General features: G+C 33.1%; 1 protein-coding gene across 4 annotated transcripts in view; it reads right to left on the bottom strand.

Annotated features, from left to right (window-relative positions):
• Positions 1-375: 375 nt before the first annotated feature.
• The window catches only part of UBXN2A (UBX domain protein 2A), a 33166-nt gene continuing 7380 nt past the window's right edge, over positions 376-26161 (bottom strand). For 2 of the 4 annotated variants that reach the window (XM_032497110.1, XM_032497109.1), the window contains exons 2-7: positions 18774-18828; positions 16017-16155; positions 13696-13802; positions 10517-10654; positions 9280-9438; positions 376-3663 (exon numbers count right to left, since the gene is read on the bottom strand). In XM_032497110.1, the coding sequence (XP_032353001.1) occupies positions 3471-3663; positions 9280-9438; positions 10517-10654; positions 13696-13802; positions 16017-16155; positions 18774-18814 (777 nt within the window). In that variant the 5' untranslated portion in view covers positions 18815-18828 and the 3' untranslated portion in view covers positions 376-3470. Of the gene's footprint in view, positions 3664-9279; positions 9439-10516; positions 10655-13695; positions 13803-16016; positions 16156-18773; positions 18829-24248; positions 24854-26161 lie in introns of those variants that run through there. The other 2 variants (XM_032497111.1, XM_006192712.3) reach the window with 2 other exon arrangements.

Genomic DNA, 26161 nt, shown 5'->3' with positions numbered 1-26161 from the left:
GACTTCAATAAATAAAACAGGCTTACAATAAATAACCAAGAAACTTGCCTCTTAAAACTAAAGACTGATACACTTAAAAATATCTAAAGAGATGCACACCAAAATGTTACTAGTGATTATCTCTGAATGGTGGAATAATAGGTGAATTAAAGATAATTTTAGCATAAATACATTTTATAATTTTTTTACAATGAGTATGAATTAGCTGTGCAAAAACCACACATTTAAACCAAATGACAAAGAGCCAGTAACAATGGTTAAAGTATCTGGCAAAACAGAAGGCACCTAATAAATGTCTGTCGATTCTCAAACTGAATGACTGTGCCAAATAAAAATGACAAATGCATCCATATGTAACTACTTTACACAAACAAGTAGAAATTTCACAGATCCTTTTAATAAACAGTATTTCATCCTTAAGACAACAGTTCTTTAACCATTAGCAAGATTGCTTTGAAAATGCTTTAAGGCACTGAAAAAGATGCATAAATATTTTCAACACAAATATAATGAAGCGTATTCTCAATGAGAGAAGTATATAAAATAAATAAGATCACTTTTATAACCTGGATAAAGCATAGTAATTTAACCAATAAATTAGAATCTGTAAAATTAGGTATGTACTTCTATACATCAGTCCGAATGACAATTTTAAAGAAACTGATTGATGCCAATTTTGAAACAACTCCCTAGGTCAAACTGTATTCCACATCTAAGATGCTGGCTTATTTTCAAGTATGCCTTCCCTTGCTAAATTCAGTTTGTTTTCTAAAGTCAATATACTTTAAGTATTCTACACAATTAACAACTTTAGAATTTTAAATTTTCACATAAAAAGCTTTATCAGATGGCTCTCACTTTAGAAAACCTTTAAGAATATCATCCACATTAAAGTTTTCAGTTACAAAAACGAGAGTTATTGCTAATAACAGGTCTTTCTCTATAGCAACTTCTCACTGGGGTGTATTCTACAGGTACATACAAGAAAACCTCTAATGTGCCTTCTGGTTAATAATTACTATAAGCTGGAAAAGTCACAAAGGAGGCTTTTCTATACATACAAGAAAAATATTTCCAACGAGAAGCCCCTTTTTAGATATATATGGAGAATCACATACTAATAATTACGCAAATAAAAATTACAAAATGCTTCATGATAGGCCTATATGAGACATTTCTTACAGATTCTTGAGAATACATTAATCATCTTGTTATATCTGATTTTACCAACCCTTCATTTTTGTAAGAATGTCATTATTTTTCTTTCACTAGAGAGAGGGCTCAACCATGGCTTTAAGTATCTGTTCATTTCTGAGGGAAAATGACAAAAGGAAAAGGCTCTCCTTTGTCTTTCCTTTCTTCCTGATAAAAAGACAGACTTCTACCATGTGGAAGGCTGACAGCTAGAAAAGGAAGCATTCTTAAAATGGACCTCAAATAGAAGACATATCTTATAAACCAGGTCATCCTGGTTATGTGTGTATTTCCTTTCTGTTATCCCTGAGCTATTAATTAAAAAAAAAAACTCATTTAAATGTTGCAGCCTTGTCTCAGCTGTGTTTATAGGAGATAAACCACAGGTTTATGTCATGATTAGTTCAGAGTTAAAGCAGGGAGGGGGAACAGTCTAAGAACAAACTGTGTGGGATTAAGATAAATTTAAAAGTCTAACAGTTCCATAGCAGAGGAGTCTTGCACTGTCCATGGTGAAGCATATAGGTTTTATTTTGTTAGGGTGGAAGCTTAATGCAGGATTTCCTAAAGACTGGTTCATCTACTATATACCTAAGAATCACTTGAGATTAAAAATGTAGAGATCTGGAACCCATCCCAGATACAATGAATCATTAGAATGTGTGGTAGGTGGCAGGAATAGGCATTCTGAAAAGCTTCCCAAGTGATTCCTACTTATTAAGGCTGAGAATCACTGCTTTATAAGATTTGTTCTTACAAGGGGTCTGCAAGGTCCAAACTATTTTCATAATCATACTAAGATGTTATTTGCTTTCTTTCACTTTCTCTTGAAGGTACAGTAGCATTTACTACCAGCTACATGATGTGTGATATCGCAACAGACTGAATGTAGAAGCAGATGAGATTCCATCTGTCTTTAAGTCAGAGAGTAAAGATATCTGCAAAATTGGAATACAATGCCACATTTCTCAATCTTTTCACATTTTAGAAAATATTTTTCATAAAATGCTATACATTTATTATTGTAATGAATAAATATTTTATAACTTTTATTTTAAATATTAATATATATAAACCCATATAAGCAGAAGGTCTTGAGATCAAAAAGACTGAGAACTGCTCCTTCCAGGCAGACGTCCAGCACCCATGAACATTACTGCTAACAGGCATGACCACTTAGTTCCTTAGCACACTCAATGTATATTTCATTTTTACTATGATTCAATAGATCATCTGCAAAAAAAACCTTCTTAAACTTATTTTCAGGCAAGGGGATTTAATCTGACAGTGAAATGCTGAAGTATAACCATTTTTAGTTTAAAATCTAAGGTATGAAGTATGTTTTCCTGGGTGACGTAATGTGACAAATAATCCTTTATATTAATATATAAACACGCTGACTGATATATGGAATAGAAAACCATACTTTACATGACGCATTCAAAAAATATTCATTAGTAATATGACAACACAAGCATTAGATTCTCAGTGAGTGATGGCAAACAACTGGCCCACTCCAAATGTCAGCTAAGAACAAATCCCTAATTTCTGAAAGAAAATAAAATAGGGGATGAACTGGGGTTCCTAGAGAAGAAATAATTTTTAAAAATTTGTATGTTTCAAAAATACTGAAATGTGGGTAGGCAGATTGATACTGACATTATACTAAGCTACACAAATTTATTCTTAATGAAAATACATCCCAGATACTGTTGCCAAATTAATATCTGAGTGTATCTTAACATTACAGAATGCAAATTGGGAATACTTTGAAGGTTTACACATAGCTGTGGTGAAAGCAGTTCCTTCCAGCCTTTTGATTGTATATCAGATATAAAAAAATTATACTGATGTTTTTGACCTGCCATGTACAATTTTTTTTAATGTATTTCTATTTTAAAAAATCTGAGACAGTTAACATTTAAATAAGTCACTGCTGCTTGGGAATGATGTTTGAATGAAAGATGTGGTGAACCTATTTGCTAATGTATACCCTATTAAGGTTTTAAATGATATAGTTATTTAATATATCGTTACGTTGAATAATTGGTATTTGAAAATAAGTATATTTTTCTGGGTAGCCTTCCGGAAAAGTTCACAGAATACACTTTCCAGTCACAGTTTAAGCTGCTATCTTGTACTTATTTAAAAATCTCACCAGGAGGGAGCTGAATAGTGCCAAACCCAGCAAATCTGACTTTCCCCCACTTTGGTTTGCATGTCCACTTACAATCATTTCTCTGGAAACTTTCCACTTAGTGTATCTAAAACCAATGTTATGAAAGTTCTTTAAAAGGTTCAGCAGTTTTCTTGAGTCTCTGAATGATTACAGCATTCTGCAAATCTGCTTCTTCCAGTGTGAGTGTTTCATCTAGCAATTTGAGGAAAGGAAGAGCTGTTGCCAGGGAAAAGGGAGGACTTCTTTGAGATCCTTGGTATTTTTCGATGAAGTCTTTGATGTGGCTTATCCTGTAAAATAGCACAAACTATTAATATAATTTTATGAAAACTTGAATAAGCTAATTTAAGGTAATAACTTGTGATGATATCCGGCTATGTTAGTGTATAGAATAATCAAATTATGATGAAAGAATTACTCATTTGAGCTATCTTTTAAAGGCTGATCCCTGATGATAGTAAGGAATTATTATTAATTATCTTGTATGTGACAGGGTTATTATTATAATCTGAGTACTTATCTTTAGAAACACAAACTGAAATATTTACATATTAAAGTATATGAAGTCTGGATTTGCTTCCACATAGTTCAATGGGAACTGAGTGATGGATCATTATCCCTTGTCTTTGCTTTTGCATATGCCTAAAAGTTTCTATAATAGAAAGTCTACATATCCAGCTCTGAATGGATCAGAAGGGGTCCAACCAGTAATACTACAAAGATATAGATCGTATCTCTTAAATATCAGGTCATGTTATGCTTAAAGGTAATTAAGAAAACTCTTAACTCAGTGCAAGTATATCTTCAGTTAGTAAAATGAACACTATAATGTAATATGATCACTGTAATCTTGAAGTCAGCCCAAAGTTATGTTCATGTAAGTATATGCGTGTGTATTTAGAGAGAGCATGTATTCAGTTCATCAAAACTAAGATGCCATTGATTTTAAGATCATTCTATATATTACTAAAAAAAAAATCCAGTTTATGACAAAATACTTTAACACTTAGAATTTTTATATTTATTGAAAGAGCACTTTTAACTTATTGCCACATAAACATTCATCAAATCGCTCAAGTACTTCTGTCATAAAACTAGAATAAAAAGGTTGTCATCCCTAGCATTTGAACATTACTCAGATTCAGATCCTTCGAGTCACTTCTGATTCAGTCATTAATGTATGTGTTTTTCCACATACTATATACCCCTCTGTATCATCAGGTGTGCTCATATAAAATTTCCTTAAAAAATACCCCACTACTTTCTCTGGGGTGATCTTTCATTGAGCTGACACTTGATCTGCATGCTTTGAGGCAGATGCCAAGGCAAAGACAAATGTATCATGACTGTCATATGGCCAACAATAGAATATAGGATGTATTCTTATTTCAGAGATGCTAAGATGTGAAAAAATGTGCAAACAAGAATTAATGAAATATGACATCACTAAAGACAGAATTCTCACGTTCAGTCAATTAACTAATTGCCACTCTATTAACTTGTGCAGATTACCAGAAAAGTCAAGAAAATGGTCACTTATATTTATTTGGGTACCAAAAATTGGGTAACTAAAGGCTAAAGCTTACGGCAAAAATTATAAAAGGTAAGAAAACAATAAAGATTAAAGGAACTATGCGGTAAAAACTTAAAATATGACTGTGGTCTCTACAATACTGTTAAGAGGACAAAGAAATGCCACTCTGAAAAGCTGAAAGAGAAAAAAAAACAAATACTTATTAAGCTCAAAAAGAGGCGAGAAAGGAGGAATGAAAAATAAAAAGATGTGGGGTAAACAGAAAAAGAGCAAGATGGTAGTCTTAAACCCAACTAGTCAATGGAGTAAATAGTCTAATTAAAAAACAAAGCTTGGTTAATTGTCACTTAGTAAGTACTGTTGGCTAGACAAAGTTTTTAAAATGCTTCATGTCATTCAGGGGAAAAAAATCTAGGTGACCATTTGTTATGGAAAATGCCAGAAGTATTCTTCTAGACAAAGAAGTTGGGATTAAAATATTTTACTTCCCTAAAAAGAAACAAATTTGGACCAGAATAATTCTCGTTTTCACATCCTTAGTCTGCCCTCCTTTCCATTAGAAACAAATTTGGGTCACAGAAGCACTTTAAACACGTTTCTTCTATTATTATGATAATCATCTCTCTGATTCTAGGTGTCTAGGGTGATTCTGACATTAAGAAATATTTTAAGTGAAATGCCTTGAAGAGAGCTAAACACCTAGACAGCCCTCAGTAGATGGTAGCTAACTAAAAAGGAAACAAAAACACAAAACAGGAACCAAAAAAGACTGTTAGCCTACATATAAAAACTAAACTCAACTATTTACAAGAAACACTGTTAAATATACAAATACAGATAAATACACCACTAAGCTGAAATTAAAAGGAAGGAGAAAGATATACCATATCATGAAAGCGCATTATAAGGAAGCTGGTGTGACTATATTAGTAACAGGCAAAGTAAATTTTAACACAAATTATCAGGGATTAAGAAAGACATTAGTAGTGCTAAAGAAGCCAATTAATCAGAAAAAAATTGATCAATGTCTGGACCTAATTATATAGCTTTAACATATATAAAGTAAATGGTGACAGAAAGAAAGGAGGTCTAGACAAATCCACAATCATGGTTGGGGACTAGCACAATTCTTTAGGTAACTGATAAAATAAGCAGGGGGTAAAAGGCAGTAATTTAATATATTATAAAGTAACAATAATTAAGACAATGTGGAGTAGACAAAAGGAAAGACAGACAGAATGGAGAGTGCAGAACAGATCATCTGATTTACAAAAAGATGTCATAGAAACTGGGTCAGGGAAGAATATGCTTCTACAAATAGTGGAATAAAAAGGACCTGGCCACGTAACTTGCTCTGACCAACAGGATGTGAGGAGAGTGATACACGTAAATGCTTGCTTAGTGGGACTAGCCCTCTTGAGCCTCTGCCCTTGCTATGAGAACTACAGGACCAGGTAGTTTGCTGATTCAAGAATGATGAGACACAAAGGAGCAGACTTAGGCTCACTGACCAGCAGCTTAAATTAGAACTCTCCTAGATGACGTGCAAATAAGTCAATGAGCTCAAATGAGATCAGCAAAGCCACAACCACTGACACATGAGAAATAAAAACTTAATATTCTATGCTGAGATTTTTGTGACTGTTTACTGAGCAATGTTGACTGATACATCCACTGTAAGAAGCCAAGTGGGGTTAAGACTATATCCAAATTGAGAGGTAGGAGAGGTGGTGCACAGCAGGCTGTCTCAAGTACAATAAAAAGAACATTCATACAGAGGAGTGGCCAACTCCAGTGTGTCACAACCAGAAGAGTAAAGAGAACAGCCAAGAATGGGGGAGGACAGCCAGCACTGACCGCCAGAGCCTGACAGGGTGAACAGCTCATGGGAGTGATTTGTCAAGAGGCCCAGCAAGAAGACGAAGGCTTCCATGTCAGGGAGAAGGTAGCAGTGGAAAGAAGTGACTGGTTACATACAACAAAACTGATCAACAAATAAATATATTAAGAATAACTAGTCAGGCATCTCACTGTGAAGAAGTTAGTTACAGATATGGAAGGGGGAAAACTAGAACAAACCCTGTGGTGGTGGATGGATAGAGGTATCTATGTGAATTCATGGCTTTCGACATGCAAAGATATAGAAATACAGATATAAATGTATATGTGTGATGGGTCTCTCTCTCTCTTTATACATATATGCTTATGTGTCTGTATGTGTGTGTGTATGCATACACACTGGCAGCTCTTCCCACTCGGAGGGCCTGGGAGTGGTGGCAATAAGTATACCTAGTAACCAGATCCCGGCTTCTCAACACCACTGTCTACTAAAAAGAACCAGGGTTTCTTAGAAAAAGTACAATTGAAAATTTTGTGCCAGTAAATAAGAAAACACTCAAAGAATGATGGGAACCTGTAAAAAGTTTAAAGGAGGTCCAACTAACTGTATCCTGTACAATTTGGGCATTAAAATAAATACCTTTGGTAAGAGATTATAATTACAACTCACTCAATAAGATAGTTATTCATGAGTCATGGTTATGACTAGATAAAGGCATCGATTCTGTGACAGTCCTGCTAAAATCAGTGACCTAAATAAAATTATGAGAAACCATCAAATAAAAAATTGATCTGTAATTTAAAAAAATGTCAAGGTCATAAAACTCAAGGAAAGAGTGAGGAATTATTATTTCAAACTGAGACATGACAAGTAAATGCAATGCATGTTTCTGAATGGTCTTTGGTACAAAGGATGATATTAAACGTCAAACCTTGACCAGCATCCAAATAACAGTTGACAGAAGTGAATCAATGTTAAATCCCCATCTAAACATGGCTCAATTGTGGTCACATGGGACAATGTCCTTATTTGTAGAAAATACAAACTAAAATATTTCAGGTTATGGGTCATCAGATTGGTGATTTACTGTTTTTTTTTTTGTTTTTGTTTTTAATATTCTGGAATAGCTTATTTCATCCATCTTGTTACTTGAAGAGTTTTACTGTTATACATCAATATACAAAACAAATTTTTACATTACATTTAGTCATTACAGGTATCACAGAGAACTCAGTGCCCCCTCCTGGGTCTCAGGACAGAGAAGAGATAAAGAGCTTGTCAACTTGTTGCAACTACAAGGAGCATATATACAAACACAACTGAAAAGGTAAACTTATAACCACAAAACCTTTCCCATGCTGTTATGACAAAGCTACCTAGCTCTTAATGTATTTGATCTTTGCTTCGGATTCTTGAAAAGGGTTATATGCTTTTTGATATTCTTAATGATATCACTAAGGAAGAGCTAAGACACCTTAGACTATGGCAGAACAGCCTCAGAACATGTCGTGTAACAGAAAATGACTTTTTTTGGTGTGACACACTGGCAACTTACTCTTGAATCATTAGGGGGAAAAAGTTCTTTATACTGTTCTTAAAACTTTTCTGTATGATTGTTTTAAAAAAATTATTTGAGGGGGAAGATATAGCTCAAGTGGTAGAGTGCATGCTTAGCATGCACAAGGTCCTGGGTTCAATCCCCAGCACCCCCTCTAAAAAAAATAAATAAATAAACCTAATTACTTTCCCCTCTCCCCCCAAAAATTAATTATTTGAAAATGAGCAAAACAACTCAGTATTTTTTAGGGATACACATATACTTGGTAAAACTATGAACAAAATCAGAAAATGATTAACACAAAATTACAATCTCTTGCACAAAAGGAAAGAGATGTTCAGGCAAAGGAATACAAGATATATTGGTATATGTTTAGAGCTAGGTGGTACATATGTGTTTATTTTATTATTATTATTTTAACTAAGCATATGTATGTATAACATATGTTTTATTTATCTGTATAACATCCCCCAATTTTTGATGCTTTTAAATAGAGGGAAATCTATATACAGTATGTTCCTACTCTTAAAATGAAAAATATTTTAAGAGATAAAACAGTAGAAAAGTCCATCAAACTGGTAATAGTGATTATCTGTGGGTGATGGAATTTAAATTGACTTCAGTTTCTTTCAGTACTTTTCTGTATGTTCATTTTATTCTACAATTAACAAAAATATGCACATAATGCCAACAATCAACTTAAAGACATATTGAAAATAATTCTTTTAAAATTTTGTATCTAGTTAAGCAGGAAAACTAATGAAATGATAAGAATGATAATCCATAAAACAGACTGAAAATACTTCATTAATGTCCAAGATTTTCATTGTCATGATATATTATGTTTAGAGAACTGTTTATTAAGAGTCTTGGTTAGTTCTTAAAAACAACTGCTGACTGATTTGAAATGAAGAAATAAAATGAAAACTTAGGGGAAAAATCAGAGAAATAGTGAAATGAAACAGAAGACTCACCTATGAGAAACGTTAAATTTCTGGACAATCCTTTTCCCATTGGCTAACCAGATCTGTATATTAGTGATGGGTTCCAGATTGTTTAGTGGAACAGTCGACAACTTATTTTTATTCTCTACTTCAATACTCTTTGCTTTAGAAACAATTTTTGGTGTGGCACTAAGAAAATCCAGACAACAAAGACAGATGTATGTTTTTCATTAAGCAGAACTTTACCATTAAATAATCACTATAAAACCTTTACACTAAGTATAGTTTTAGGAAGGTTTCAGCCAGTCACAGCTGTTCCCTCAATAACACATTAAGATATTAATATCAGTTATACCGACCACACACGATGATTATAGGAATCTAATGAAATACGCACATCCAAGTAATTTGTAAGCTTGTGGAGCGTTACGTAAATACACTGTTAGCAGTATTTGAAGAGTGTCTTACAGAAAAGAGAATTTTACAGTGTTGACAGATCTATAAACTTTACCTTTATCTACTCCTCAGATTAAAATTTCTAAAAAATTTTAAGTTCTCTGTAGAGAACAGTGTTTGGGTTATAAAGGAAAAGAAAGGAAACGAAGTATTTCTTCCTCATTCTGGCAGTCACATTTGGGTATTTTTATATGGGTAGATGAATATGTATACATATATTTTACCAATCTTGATAATTAATATATGGAAATTCATTTTTAAAAAGCAGTCTTATACCTAACCTCTTTGCATTTTCTGTCATAGGCATAATTAGGTAAGACGAAGACTGCAAAGTCTGAAAATAAAAAAGCTTTGATACTAATACTAACTTTCAGGGATTTTTTCATTCTTATTACCTCAAAATTCAGATACTGATCAAGAACACAATGTTGAAGGCATTGGTAACTATAATATAGAACTCCATATTCAAAAGCCTACTTTATAACATTAATGGCAATGATCAAGTGGTGGATACAGGAAGAAAAAATGATTTATCCACCCAAATTTGCTGAATGTCTTCAATAAGCCAGGCCCTTCTGATATGATAAAACAAAAAAAGCCTTCATGATTTTTTAGTGTAGTGCCAATATATGTTAATATAACAAGGTGAATATGACTTAGAAGTTCTCATAAAAGTTAACATGAAAAATCTCATTTCCAGTGAAGAGAAATGATAAACTCTATATATGTGGTCTACGTGGTAAAAATAATGACAGGCTGAGTATCTGTCAAAACTCTGCTTATGGAAAGCACAGAGCAAGAGACTACTCACCTTCCCAGTCTGTGACCCTGTCCTGAGAAGGGCTGGAACACAGGCTTCGTTGACATACATACTTCATTTTTCTTATCTTCAACTTCAACATCCACCTCCTCTTTATCAAAGACTCCCTGTAATTCTAAAGGTAATTCCCTTGGAAAGTAAAGAAACAAAGTGATAAAGATCCTAATACGTTTTTTCTTTCTCTGAAAAACATTCTGTATGTAGAAATAATAGACGTTAAGAGGCATATAAAAACTAAATATATTTAAAATAATATAATTACATAACATGAATAATTAGAAGAACAATACAGAGTAATTTTTAAGACTACAAATTCACAAACAGCTTGTTATTCAATGGTACCTAGAACACTAACATAATGAAATATTTGATGACTATATACTGCTAAACTTAAACAATTTGATCATTTCTATAGATGTCTAAGTAGGACTAAAAATTTACTAGAAAAATCAAGTTCTTATTTCATTTTTAAAGTGAAAATATAATTTAATCCAGAAATGACAAAACAAAAAAACAAAACATGATAGAATTTTAAAAATGTTTTCACATTTCATCCACCTAACAGAGATAGAGAAAGTGACATAGTTGGGACTGTCACTCAGTCTGAGGCTTTGTCTACTATACCATAGATGCCTCTCTTCTGAACAACGTAAACTTTAGATAAGCAGGGACCATATATGTTTTACTCATAAACATTTTCAAATATTGAGTACAGTGTCTGGTACGGAGCAGGACTTAGATACCTTTTGAATCTTATAATCTTTTAAATGTAGGGTCTTTTCTAAGGAGCAGTTGACAGTTTATAATGTTACACTTGATAGATAAGTAATGAACTTCCATGGGGAAATTTTTTAACAATTATAAATTTTAACAAACTTTCATAAAATAATTGACTTTCTTCCTGGTAACAGAAATGATACCAATTAATTTAGTATATTCTTGTGATTTGTGTACTTTTCTGTATATGTCATCCTCCAAAATTTTTATTTAAGAGTAAGTAATACATGCTTCTAAAAAAAGACACAAAAAAATGTAAACACATCGTCAATTCAGAAAGTGACAGTCCAAAAAAAAAAAGTGACAGTCCTTATAATTCCATTCTCATGCTAATAAAAACTTTGGGTTGTGTCTCCTATATTTTCTCTGTATATATAGTAAAATTCGACATAATTATTCTATTTTTCCCAATGATGGTATCATTCTACACACACTATTCTGTATTTTGGAAACTGCTTTTTCTTCTTTTTCTTTTAAAGCAATATACTACAGAAATCTCAAGTTAGTATATGGATACATGCCATTTATTTTTACCACATGCACACTATTATTTTGTTATAAAGTAGATCAAATGGCAAAAACACATCAAATATTCTTTCCTTCTCTTTCTTATTGATTTGTAAGAACTGTGTATATATTCCATTTATAGGCTATATGTGCAACAAGTATTCCTAGTTTGGTATTTGTCTTTTGACTGTACATAGTGTCTTTTGGCTTATAAGTTTTTAATATTTACATAATCAAATTTATCCATCTTTCTTATATTGCTTCCAGGATTCAGGCCAACTATAGCTATATGCAACAACATGGATGAATAGCCTAAAGAAGTAAGCTGAATAGAAGGATCTGAATAGACATTTCTTCAAAGAAGATATACATGTGACCAATAAGTACACGAAAAAATGCTCAACATTACTGGTCATTAGAGAAATGCAAATCAAAACCACAATGAGATACCACTTCCTATTTACTAGAATAGTTATAATTTAAAAAAAAAGACACTAATAAGTGTTGGTAAGGATATGGAGAAACTGGAATGCTCACACCATTAGTAGGAGTATAAAATAGTGCAGTCACTTTGGAATATAGATTGGTAGTTCTTCATAACAGAGTTAACAACAATTAAGCCCCTAGACCTGAGAAAATTGAAAACATATGTCAACACAAAAACTTGCGTAAGAATGTTCATAGCAACATTATTCGTAATAGCCAAGATGTGGAAATGACTCATACATCTCTCCACTGATGAATGTGGTATATCCATACAATGCCACATCTGGCAATAACAAGGAATGAAAAAAACTTAAAAGCTATAATATGGATGAACTGTGAAAACATTACACTGAGTAATGAGAAAGAAGTCAAGACACAAAATGATTCCATTTACATGCAATGTCCAAAATAAGTAAATTCATAGAGATAGAAAATAGATTGTTGTTGTGTAGGGCTGTGAGGAGGGGGAAATGGAAAGTGATTACAAATATAAGATTTCTTTTTAGGGTGATGAAAATGTTCTGGAATTAATAGTGCTGATGGTTGCATACTGTGAATATACTAAAAAATAATGGATTGTATACTTTAAAGGGATTAATTTTATAGCAGGCTGATTATATCTCAATAAAGCTGTTATTTTAAAAAATATTTAAATACAAGGATAGTTAATAGATTTTTTTTATAGTGGGAGACAAGAAATAATCTGTCAACCACTAAGAGTCTATATAAAAATTATAGGTCATCACTATGATAAAAGAATATGCAGATGTATTGAAATATTTCAGGATAAGGTCAAAATTTAAAAAACATATATACCTATATGCACATTATATATGAATCCATGCACAGAAAATGCCAAAATGAAATTCAACAAAAAACTTAATGGCAGGGGGTGGGTATAGCTCAGTGGTAGACTGCATGCTTAGCATGCATGAAGTTATAGGTTAATGGCAGTAATACTTCTGGGTAATGAAATTATAGGTGATTTTCAGGTTCTTAATACTTTAAAAAATTTTCTAGACCAGGTACATATAACACGTAAAATCGTTAAGTATGTAACAGAAACACTACAGGGCAACAGAAGTCACAATTCAAAAACTATAAAGTTATTCAAACATAAGCATTAAATAACTAGGATGTGATGTGGTATTAAGTAACACTTGGTATTAACTAACACTTGGCAAAGTGAATTAGTTTAAGTCAGATTTTGGTTGATCAGAATTCAAATTCCTAACCCTTCAAAGACAGATGTGGCTCTCTTAAGAAAATCTATCCTATGAAAATCTGAATTTATAAAATAAAAAGTATCTGTGAATGCATAGGGATGTGTGAACAACATTAAACAGTAATCTTCCAAAGGAAACATATCTAATATCCTTCTGTTCACAAAGATCACTTACCCTTTTTTGATGGAGTTCAGAAACTGCTGACTTGCACCATCAGAATAACTTCTGAAATCATCATTGACTGTGAATCCATTTTTCCATAATTTTATACTTACATCTACCTGCAAAGCAGTAAGAAACAAAATGCATCAAGTTAATAAAAAGTACTAGTAGATTAAAAGTCCTTTGAAAATTTCTTCTATCAGTGTATATTTTATATATCTTTTTTTAAAAAATTGAGATGAGACATACATAACATTGTATTAATTTTAGGTGTACAACATGATTTGATACATGTATATATTGCAAAGTGATTACTAGAATAAATTTGGTTAACATCCATTACCACACACAGCTACAAATTTTTAAAAATGTATCATTCTTAAGTATAAACTTCAAACGTAAAATATCAAAAATTATAATGTACATACATAATATGGTTCGTAATAAATGTTTTAAAATAAATCATTAATAGTTCTAAGATAACACATTTCCAGAAATATTATGTGTCCTGCCTCACAGGACACTAACTTTTGGTCCAGAACAGACTTCTCAACAGTTAGAGAAGGACTTTGAACAGAAGGGGAAAAAAAACCCCTGAGTGATTAATTAATGGCTTTTCCTTCAAATATAAAATATCAGTGCTACTGTTATCAACAACACTTCATCTCTCAACATCTTGTTGATTAGCTCTTACTGAACTACTACTCACTCATTCAATCAAAGTCACTGTATAAATCTAGAAAGGTTCAGAAATACAGTACAATGCAGGGATGCTTCAGGTTGAACACAGAAGGACTAATTTAAAACTGTCTAAGAGGGTATCAGACCATTACAGCCCCTCTCTTGTCTCTAGCATTTATTCAATCATTTATTCAATCAACACATGTCTATTTTCTGTCTCATACATAACACACTCCATTAAGATGTTAGGGAAAACAATCATAATAATGATAGGATATATTATTAGCCTGCCTACCTAATTTACCTATCTATCTGAGAGACCACTCAGTATGTACCAAACACTGTTTAAAGCATTTTTCCTATATAAATTTATTTAATCCTTCCAAAATCCACACAAAATGGGTATTATTATCCTTTTTATAGATGGGGAAATAGAAACACAGAAGATTAATTAAACTGCTCAATGTCACACAGTCAGTAAGGGTAGAGCCAGAGGCCGGAATCCATATTCTTAACCACTATACTATATTGCCCATTTTTATCTATAACCAAACTGCCAAGACTCACATAGAAGACAGAGAACAAAAGAAATGGGAGAAGAGACATACACATAAAGACACGGAGGAGAGTAGAAGAATTTTAAAAACAAAAATCCAAAAATGATAATTAATGCACATAAGAGAAGATGTTTGAAAGGGAAGTACGGAGGGAATATTCCAAGGAAAAAACCTCTTAGTAAATGAAAATGGAAATTGAATTTAATAAAAAAAAAAGGTCTAGAATCTGAATGTGGAATATGAAACTTAATTATCTTTTTGTATACCTGTTATAATCCTCATGACACTTGTTTTTTAATTCATGCATCATTTTATAACATCACGTATTGATCATATGGAAAATACTGGCTCAGTGATTTATGTGAATCTTCTAGATGTTGATATATTTCATTACATGATATAGATAAAAAAGACATATTTATTAATATGACAATGATCCCATCAGAAAAATCTTTTAAGTTCTGGGAAGCACTCAGGTACATGATGACAGTTTATCAAAATTCTTATTTTCACTTAAAAAAGTCGATAAAATCAAATCATTTGCAATAAATATTGTAAGTTATTTTCCTTGAAGTGCCACTCACTTCATACACATTGAGAAAACGTCTGCTGAATATCCAAGTCTGAATAATCAGTTGTCTATAAATCACTTTCACATAAAAACAGTACACCGTGAAGCAAGTTGTTCATCTTGCATCTAAAGAAACTGTACTTTTCCTTAAGATCCTTACATACATTGCAGAAATGCTTTATGTATAGTTCACATTTTGTCAGACAATATTAGGAAGATGTGTACTGAAGAGCTGGGATTTAATAAGATTTGTAAGTCTTACTGGTTCATCAAGGACATTCTTAATTGAAACCAGTGTTTTTCCCCTCTACAAGTATAAGGAAAGAATGTAGTAATTACTGGTACAGTTTGGTGCTACTGGCCTCCGAAGGGGCCAGTTTAACCTGTCATTGCTTTTGCAGTATCAGTGCAAAGTCAACACAGTGAAAGATATAAATAATATCTATTATTATTAAAACAGTTTTGACCTCTGAAGGTCCGTACTTTGAGAAATACTGGGAGAGAAAAAAGTTATGGACACTTACCTGTTTCTTTTGTTCAGTCGGGGTCAAACATTTGGCACCAACCTTCTGAGCTTCCTCAAAAAGACTGTCAACAAAATATTCACAATTTGTTTGTCGATTATCACTAAGAGGCTGGTGGTCAGATCCTGTTTCACAAACCCTACAAACAAAAAAGAAAACAAGCAGTAGTCGTCACTCACTCTCTAAAAATTTACATAAATTGTTCTAGTTAATGGATCTTGAACTGACATGCTACCTCCATATCCCCAGCTAAGACTTTTCTAAGTTAAGATAGTAGATACGGGGCCTTGGGAAGTCATCAAACCTTTTGGTCTAGAGAGGGTTTTCTCAACTTTAGTCTGTTGACATGTGGAGAAGGATACTTCTTTGTTGTGCAGGCTGTCCTGTACACTGTAGGAAATTTAGCAGCTTTTGCGGCCTTTACCTACTAGATGTCAGAAGCATGCATATCCCCCTACCCCTCAGTGTTATAACAATAAAAAAACACCTCTATACATTGCCAGATGGCCTCTGGCGGGGGAGGCAAAAATCTCACCAGGCTGAAAACGACTTGCCCAGAGTTTAAAAAAAAAAAAGTGCTCTTTGTAAAGGTCTCAAAATGGCTTCTTTTAAAAGGTGTTACTATGTACTTTTTGGTAACAAAGCACTCTTGAAACTAAAGGTGATAACATGTCAGGAACAGTCATCATAGTTTTACTCCTTTACACATTTCAGAATGAGATTTCCCACTCAAGACTTTCATTTGTAGTGGTTTAATACTCTACTGGGTTTTTCTTTCTTTTTTTCTTTTTAAATTGAGGTATAACTGACATACATTAGTAGGAAGGGTATAGCTCAGTGGTACAGTGCTTGCTTAGCATGCATGTGGTCCTGGGTTCAATACCCAGTACCTCCATTAAAAAAAAAAAAAAGAAAGAAAGAACAATGGCTATAATTAACTAAACACATTGAATAAAATAAAGATCCATGAATCTAATGATACTCCAAGGGAAAAAATTTAATTGGTGAGCAGGGTACTTTAAAAAAAAAAAAGAGAGAGACATATGTTAGTTTCAGATACATAATAATGATTCAATATTTGTATATATTGCAAAAAGATCACCACACAGTAATTCTGGTTAACAGTTAACATCTATCACCATACATAGTTATATAATTTTTTTCCCTTGTGATGAGAACTTTTTAGATTTACTCTCTTTGCAAATTTTAAACACTCAATTCAGTAACTATAGTTGCCATGATATACAGTACATCCCCATGATTTATTTATTTTATAACTGAAAATTTGTACCTTTTGACTCCCTTCCTCCCTTTTCCCACTTTCACCTACTGTTCTTTGTGTTTATATTTTGTCATATAAGAAATATTACCTAAGATTTTGTCTGATTAAAAGATGGTTCCTGGCTGATCTTTTCTAAAGTCATATAGAAAATTCATAACGTACTGAGATATAACTTCTCAGCTTTCATAAATAATAATCAACAATTTTATAGCTCTTACACTTTGTCAGGAACTACAAGGCAGATATTCTTATCCACATTTTACAGATAAGAAAAATGAATCACAAGGTTAAGTTACATGTTAGAGATTACACAGCTAGTAAGTGGCAGAAACAGAATTCAAACCCTGTTTATCTTCCATGTCTACTCTTAACCATGATACTTTATAAAGCCTCTCTTAATAGCTATTATTTGTTGAGCATTTATTAATACATGTTAGGAACTATTCTAAGTATTTTACATATGTTAAGTCATTCAGTCCTCACAATGAACAATGACTGGGTGAGGACTCTTGGAAGCTTGTGCCTGGTTTCCCCTGGACTTTGTCCCACACATTTATTTTTCCCCTTTGATGATCTTGCTTTGTATCCTTTCACTGCAGTAACTCTTAGTCATTAGCAAGACAACATGCTGAATCCTGTGTATCCTGTGAACAAATCATTACACCTGGAGGTGGTCTCAGAATTACAGTATCAGATGTTTATATAAAATAAGTACTCTAGTGAGAAAATAACAAAAATATTTGTTCAGCATAGAAAATGTTTACAAAGTATTTGTAAGTATGAAATAAATGCTTATTTGTTTCCTTAAATGGGCTATGAATGAGTCACCTCATCAAGTACTTAAAACAAAGAGCGTAATTAAAAAATAAATATCTCACCTCAAACAAGTGAGAATAAAGAATTCCATATTAATAATAACCACAGACTTTACATCCACTATTTACTGGGTGCCTGCTATGTGCTAATACTATCCTGAGTGCTTTACATCAGCTATCTAATTCTCACAAAAGCCTTTCAGATGCCTCTATATATCTTCATTTTATAGGTGAGTTATTGAAGCTCAAATAATCTACCTAAATTGCTCAAAGGCCAGAGAGGTAGTACAAGACAGAGATGGAATTCAAATCTAGGTTTATCTGACTCCAAAGCCATTATATTTTACTAAGACTCCAAGACAGTATAACAAAAGAGGCTAACAAAGTAAATAGTTACTTTAATTTCACACTTAAATAACAATGTGAGCAGAGAAAAATTTTACACTTGATATTAATAACAACAACAACAAATAGATTTAGTAACTTCACTAAATTCCATTCAAAGCAGCTATGGTAAAAAAAAAAACTTTCAAATAATCACTATTAGGTATTTAACAGATAATCATAATGAAAACTTACTTTATCAGTCAGTGAAATGCAGTAAAAATAGACACAGTAACAAAGGCATTAGTAACAAAGAAAATTCGTAACATAACTTACCATTCTTCTTTTATACTTTCAAGATTATCTACTTCTTTCATTCTCTTCTGCCTTACTGTAAAAGTAAGTAAGTAAATAAATAAATAAATAAAAGCTAAAGCCCTTAATATAGTATATATTTTACTAATTTTTTATTGAAGTAGTCAGTTACAATGTGTCAATTTCTGGTGTACAGGACAAAGTATATACATACATATATTCCTTTTCATATTCCTTTTCATTAAAGGTTATTACAAGATATAGAATATAGTTCCCTGTGGTATACAAAAGAAACTTGTTTTTTATCTATTTTTATTCATAATGGCTAATATTTGCAAATCTCAAACTCTCAAATTTTAATATAGTATTCTAAATAAATTCATTCCAATGGATGCATTAATACTCTTTAAACATTAAGTTATTATACAGCCCTAAAGTAGCTTAAAGGGTTCTTAAGAACAAGTGATCAGACTCAAAGCTGTCATTTTCATCTATAAAGCAATAATAAAAAGTAAATTTTGGTTTTGGACAATCTTCTGACAGAAGAAAGATTTTATAAAAGTTATGATTAAAAAAATTATAATGTAGCTTTTGGTTTAATAACAAAAAAAGTGAATGAAAGCACTTCACTCAATCTCTAATAGTAACAAAATATCAAATCAATATAAACTCATCCTTACAATTCCCCTGGAAAGCAAACCCACCAGATGTATTTACATGTTGTACAAATATTCATATCTTTTGATCTTGATCTTCCACATTTCTCAAAACTGAAAAGTACAACAAAGTAAGCTATACACATAAGATGTCGACCACAGCTGTTATTTGTTAGCAAGAACTGAAAGTAAAGTAAATGGTCATGGTGTAGCCTTTTGATGGGATAATATGTATCTGTTAAAAATAATTATGATGCAGTTTATGTGGCCAAATATAAAAAGATATCACAAAAGTGAAAATACAGGAAACAAAATTATTCATTAACTAGGAATGCAACAGAATGCATACAAGAAAATAGAGAAGAACAAAGGTGAAAATAATTGTTGGGGGTAATAAAATTACGGATTATTTTCTCTCTTTCCCAAACTTAATGCAACACTGTTTTGCCTCTATAACAAAAATAATGTAAGAAATTAGCAAACAAATCAATGTTTAAAATAGTTCAAGTCATCTGCCCACTGAGAAGTCCTGGAAGCAATGACACACTAGAAGCAATAAGCATACCAAGTGCAGACATCTTGGTTTCTAAGTACAATTTTCCTAAAAAAAAGGAATCATGGCTCCTTAGAGAATAGGCTGATTCCAGGGCTGGGGCACAGAAAGAACAAATGAGTTGGAAATTACTTCTTGCTCCGCAAATGTAAGATGGTACTCAATGAATGATGAAGACATATCAAAAGGATACAGAGGTTGCAATAAAGTCGTGGGAAGTGAGCACAAGAACTGTATGGTATGTCTCAAGGCTGCTGTGGACTCTTCCCCAAACCAGGGGAAGGCAGCGCCCTGCGCCATCTTTGCATAGCTGCCAGCGTGCAGGGCCCTGATTCTAGAAGGTGGGTCCACAGCACCACAAAGGAGTTTAAGATGTCCATGTCCACCAGTGTGTTATCCTTGAATAAAGCATGAGCTTTGGAAGCCCAGACAGGGGCAGTGCCCCTTCACATAGACTCAGGGCTAGCCTGGTGACTGAAGGACTTAAGGTTTGGAATTCTCTTGGGGAAGTTATGTTGGGATGGCTGGGATGCCTACGTAATGGTTCCTGCCACTTCAACAGCAGGCTGTGACATGAAGTGAAGAGCCACGTGCCTTCTACCTGGGTACTATGGATTTTGCTGATACAAAGGATGTCCCATATCTGGTGTTGGAGAGACCTTAAAAACTTCACATCTTTCCTGCATTAACCTGTGTGAGAAGCTGTCAACTTACTGGAGGAGGGGAAACTGCCTAGAAATTTGGGGGCACTTAAATATCAATTAGACAGCCTTTATTTTGTCTTTAGTAAATACTTTATCAAAAGGATTTCAATAAAATATTTTAAAGCCAAAAAAAAAAAAAGAAAAAAAAAAAGACACTGAAGCCACGTAAAGGAGCACCCACTGGATAAACCTGGACCTGGGAAATGGGACATCAAAGTAAATAATGATACTAATGGATTATAACTCACTGAATAAATGACCAAAAACCCATGAGGAGTCCACACTATTAGATCTAAAAAAAAATCAGGGAAAGATGGACTTTTAAATAAATTCAACAGTCTTATGGAGTCACCGTTACCAAGATAAATTCCAAATACATCCAAGATTTAAAATTTAAAAATTGAACTTGAGAGTGGTGTCAGAAAAATGGCAGAATAGGCAGCTCCAAGCTCCTGTCCCCACAGAAACATTAAAAAACAAGCAGAAACTGTCCAACTTAGTTTGAACCCTGGAAAGTAGTCAAAAGTTTATAGCAATCAAGCAATGATGAATCAAAAAAAAAAAAAAATACAACTTAAAAATAGCAGGCAAAACAAACCAATCCAAAAATGGGCCAAAGACTTGGAACAGACATTTCTCCAAAGAAAATATATGAAGAGCCAATAAGCATATGAAAAAAGATTCTCAACATCATTATTTACAATGAGATACCACTTTATACACATTTGAATTATTTAATAAAAAAAAAAAACAAGTGTTGACAGGGATGTGGGGAAATTAGAACCCTGGTATAATGCTGGTGGGAATGTAAAATGGCACAGCTGTTGTGAAAAAGAATTTGGGTGGCTGAGACATTATTTACAACAGCCAAGAGGTGGAAACAATGAAGATGTCTATCAATAAATGAATGTGTAGACAAAATGTGGTATCTACATAAACAGAATATTTAGCCATAAAAAGGAATGAAATTTTGATACATACTACAACATGAATGAACCCTGAAAACATTAAGTGAAAATTATTGCCTAATGTGCACAGGGTTTCTGTTTGGGAAGATGAGAAAGTCTTGGAAATGGATAGTGGTTATGGCTGCACAACACTGTGAATATAATAAACACCACTGAATTGTACAGTAAAAATTGGTTAAAATGGCAAATTTCATGTTTTATATATATACACACATATACATGTATTTTATCACAATAAAAAAACTTAAACAAAGGCAAACTCGCTAATTATTAAAAGAAAACATGGTAAATGTCTCCATAACTGGAAGAGAGGACAACCTTCCTATAACTCAAATCCAGAACCAATAAGGGAAAAGACAGATACATTTAATTATATAAGGGGAAAAAAAATTCAAACTTCTACAAAGTAAACAGATAAATGACAAACAAACCCCAAAAAAGTGAACTGGCATTACAACTAAAACATTAGTATATAAAGAACTGATACAAAGAAAAAGGCCAACAATCAATAAGCAACAAATATGAGCAGACTTCTCAGAAAGAGAAAAGCAAATGGCCTTAAAATATGTGAAAAGATGTCAGTCTCACTTATAATGAGAGAAATGCAATTGAAACTATACTATGATACCCATTTCTCACCAATCAGATTGGCAAAAATTCACAAGTCTTGCAAAACATTTTGTTGCTGAGAGTATGGGGAAACAGCCTTACACATTCTTGGTGGGAATGTAAAATGGTACATCTCCTAGAAAGGGAATTTGGCAATACTTAGGAAAGTTATATATGCATATGACAGAAACTCTCTCCACCAAATTGCAGTCAGGTTCCTCTGAGGCATCTTCTCAAGGAGGTCTGAACTTGGGCTTCCATTTCTGCCTTTGTAGAGCCCAATTTTAGCAAGAATCCTGTTAAGTAGGTTTAGCCAGAATCCCCTCACCCTTGATATCTAACCAAATTCCTCATTGCCCACTATCCCTACAGATGACACTTGATCACCCTGGCCTGCCTTCAGCAAGAACCCTGTAGGTCAGTTTAGCAAGAATGCCTCCTTGCCTTCGAAGTTTCTTAGTAATTTTCCATCCATTGACCCCTACCTTGTTTTTGGCTATAAATCCCTACTTGTTTATGATATATTCAGGGCTGAGTCCAGTTTCACACTGAAGTCTCTTTATCCTTATCGCATAGTTCTTGAGCAGAATCTGGTTTTACTACTTTACTGTCCAGTTCTGTTTTTTATTTTGATGCATATATCCAGAAATCCCAGTATCTAGACAATCTATCCCAATTATATTTTGGCAAAAATATAAAAAGGTGAATGCACAAGATTATTCACTGCAGTATTATTTACAGCATTGACTGTTACAGGAAATCCTACAAAAATCCCAACTGTTCATTAACAGGGATTTGTTGAGCAAACTGGTAAATCCACACAGTGGAATGCAGCAGTAAAAAAAGAATTTTTAATGGTTGCAATCAATAGGATATGCTGTTAAGTGAAAAGAGCAAAATGAAGAAAATCATGTGTAATATACTAGTGTTTATCTAAGAAAGAGGTAGACATGAATATATGTTTGTTTATGTTAGAAAAAAATGAAAAAGTAAACCTTAAAAAATAAAATTAATAAGGTTACCTATAAGCTGATAGTATGATACCTATTTCTCTGATATATTCAGAGAAATCCAGCTTCTACCCTGTGAAGAGGGGAAGGGTAGAAGCTGGATTTCTCTGAATATACCTTGTTTTTTAGATCAACTTTGGACCCATGTAAATACTTATAATACATAAAACATGCTAAGTTTTTAAAAAAGAAATCCTTAAAAACAAAGTTAAGATGAAACAAATTAGTAAAACTGACAATCAAGTTGGTAGGAAAACCACTTGGAGACAAATTATTTAAAGCTAATTTTAAAACATAGTAATTTTACTGTATATTCTAGTGGGATGAACCCAAAGAGTAAAAATAGTTTCTAGTAATCATACTATCAGCAATAATATATTAGTATTGTTTTAATATATTAGTATTAGTATTATTTTAATGAAACTATGGTATAAAGATGAAGCAGCAGGTCTCAACCAGGAGGCAACTGTGACCCTCAGAAGACATTTGGGAACAGCTTGGAGGAAATTCTGGTTGTCACAACTGGGGTGGAGGATGCTGCTAGTATCTAGTAGATGAGGTCAGGGAAGCAAAGGACAGCCCCCACAAGAAAGTATTGCCCAAAATGTCAATAGTGCTGAAGCCGAAAAACCTTGAGATAAAGAAGTAATTATGATCTGTCCCCCAAAACCAAGATTTTCTTCAGAGTAAGAGTTAGAGAATAGAAACATAAAAATCAAAGAAACCAAGTTAAAATTCTGTAATCCTAAATTTTATTTTATTTTTTAAATTTTTTGAGGGAGGAGGTAATTAGGTTTTATTTATTTTATTAATGGAGGTACTGGGGATTGAACCCAGGACCTTGTGCATGCTATGCACGCACTCTGCCACTGAACTATACCTCCGCTCCAATCCTAAATTTTCAATTGGAAACATCAGTATGAACTTATGCTATTGAGAAAATACATAGTAGCTCTGTCCAATGAAAGGCCAAAAAGTAATAAGAACACCTAGTACCTCAATTTGTTGTCTCCAAATACCATTTCCCACCAAAAGGAATCAAAGTTTCTTAGAGAAATGGATGACTCCAGGTCTGGGCCAGGAAATGTGTACTTATGCCTTGTATTGACATCTTGGATTAGTGTGAAAACGATTCAGGAGTCAATCTGAAAAGTCTCAAAAAAGGAAAAACAACTATGTGAATTGAAATACATCAAATACAAGCTCATACTGATACTCATTAAAACAAACTCAATTCACTGGTCATCTTTCCAGAGAAAACTAGCAAATAAGAGAAAGAATCAAGTATGCATCCTGCCTTTCCTATATGAACCCAGAGTAAGAGTTAAGAATTTCCACGTTCTGGGTTCTCTTGATTGCATCCCTGTGATGTCATCTGTTCATGTTCCTCTGTGCCCTATATTTCCTGTAATCTAATGGTTAGATCTAGAGGCTTGAATGGAGTTAGATTCACATTTTTGGAAAGAATTCTTCACACTTGGTTTGGGCTTTCATGCTGAGGCATGTATTTATGTCTGGTTTCTTTTCGTGATGCTAGCAGCCATTGATATCATTGCCTAGATCAGTTTGCATTAGGGATTGCAAATTGGGAATACTCTAATTCTGTAATCCTTTATTTAACTGAATTCATTTGCAAAGGAAACTTTGCAATCCCTAATGCAAACTGATCTAGGCAATGATATCAATGGCTGCTAGCATCACGAAAAGAAACCAGACATAAATACATGCCTCAGCATGAAAGCCCAAACCAAGTGTGAAGAATTCTTTCCAAAAATGTGAATCTAACTCCATTCAAGCCTCTAGATCTAACCATTAGCTTACAGGAAATATAGGGCACAGAGGAACATGAACAGATGACATCACAGGGATGCAATCAAGAGAACCCAGAACGTGGAAATTCTTCAAGAGAAATGTTCCATATTCTTCAACATATATATTACCAGGGAGAAAAAATAAGTAGATATAATCTTTTAAAATATTCAAGAGATATATCAACTAATTAAAATATATGGGCCATATTTAGATTATCATTTAAAAAAACTGGGAAAAAAGCTATGAAAGAATCAGGAACATGTGAACACTGACTAGATATTTAATGATATGTTGAGTAACTGTTAATTTTAAAGATGCGACAATGGGATTGTAGTTATAATCTTTTAAAGTACTTATTTTAGCTACATACTGAAATATCTAGATGAAATTCCATAACTAGAATTTGCTTAAAAATAATCAAGTCTAGTGGGGAGTGGAGGGACTAAATAAAAAACAAAATGGCTTTGACTTGATAATTACTGAACCTGGGTAATAGTATACATGAGAGTTTATTATTCTCTACATTTTCATGTTTGAAATTTTTCATAATAAAAATTGAGATAAAAAAGCGATCCTAAAAACATACACATGTAGAGTCCTACAATGTCATTTCATTACCGTCTTAATAGCCAGTACTTTTGCTCTAGTAGTAAACTGCTCAGTAATCCAAGAATGGCAGTACTTCCAAAGATTTGTATCCTCAGTGAAAAATGTGCTTCTTACTCCCCAAATTACAAATGTGAAGTGATGAAAAGTACTATGAACTCATACTTAAAGAGACAAACATGAGAAGTAGATTTATCCTGTTTAGGACAAAGATAAATTTGTAAAAGAGACAACCAAAAGAGCTCCATAAGACGTTTGACTCATGGCTTGAAGGCAATGTGGGCACAGAGAGAAATTCTAGCAGTGCATAGATGTGGTATGTGAAGTCAAACACAGACAATAGTTATAAACTGTCTATTGTACAATTAAAGTTATCAGCTGTCTAGAGGGGAGAGGATAGCTCAAATGGTAAAGCGCATGCTTAGCATGCATGAGGTCCTGGGTTCAAACCTCAGTACCTCTTCTAAACAATAAATAAGCCTAATTACCTT

Source organism: Camelus ferus, chromosome 15 (assembly GCF_009834535.1).
Source record: "Camelus ferus isolate YT-003-E chromosome 15, BCGSAC_Cfer_1.0, whole genome shotgun sequence".
Classification (NCBI taxonomy): domain Eukaryota; kingdom Metazoa; phylum Chordata; class Mammalia; order Artiodactyla; family Camelidae; genus Camelus; species Camelus ferus.
This window is presented reverse-complemented; position numbering and strand designations above follow the sequence as displayed.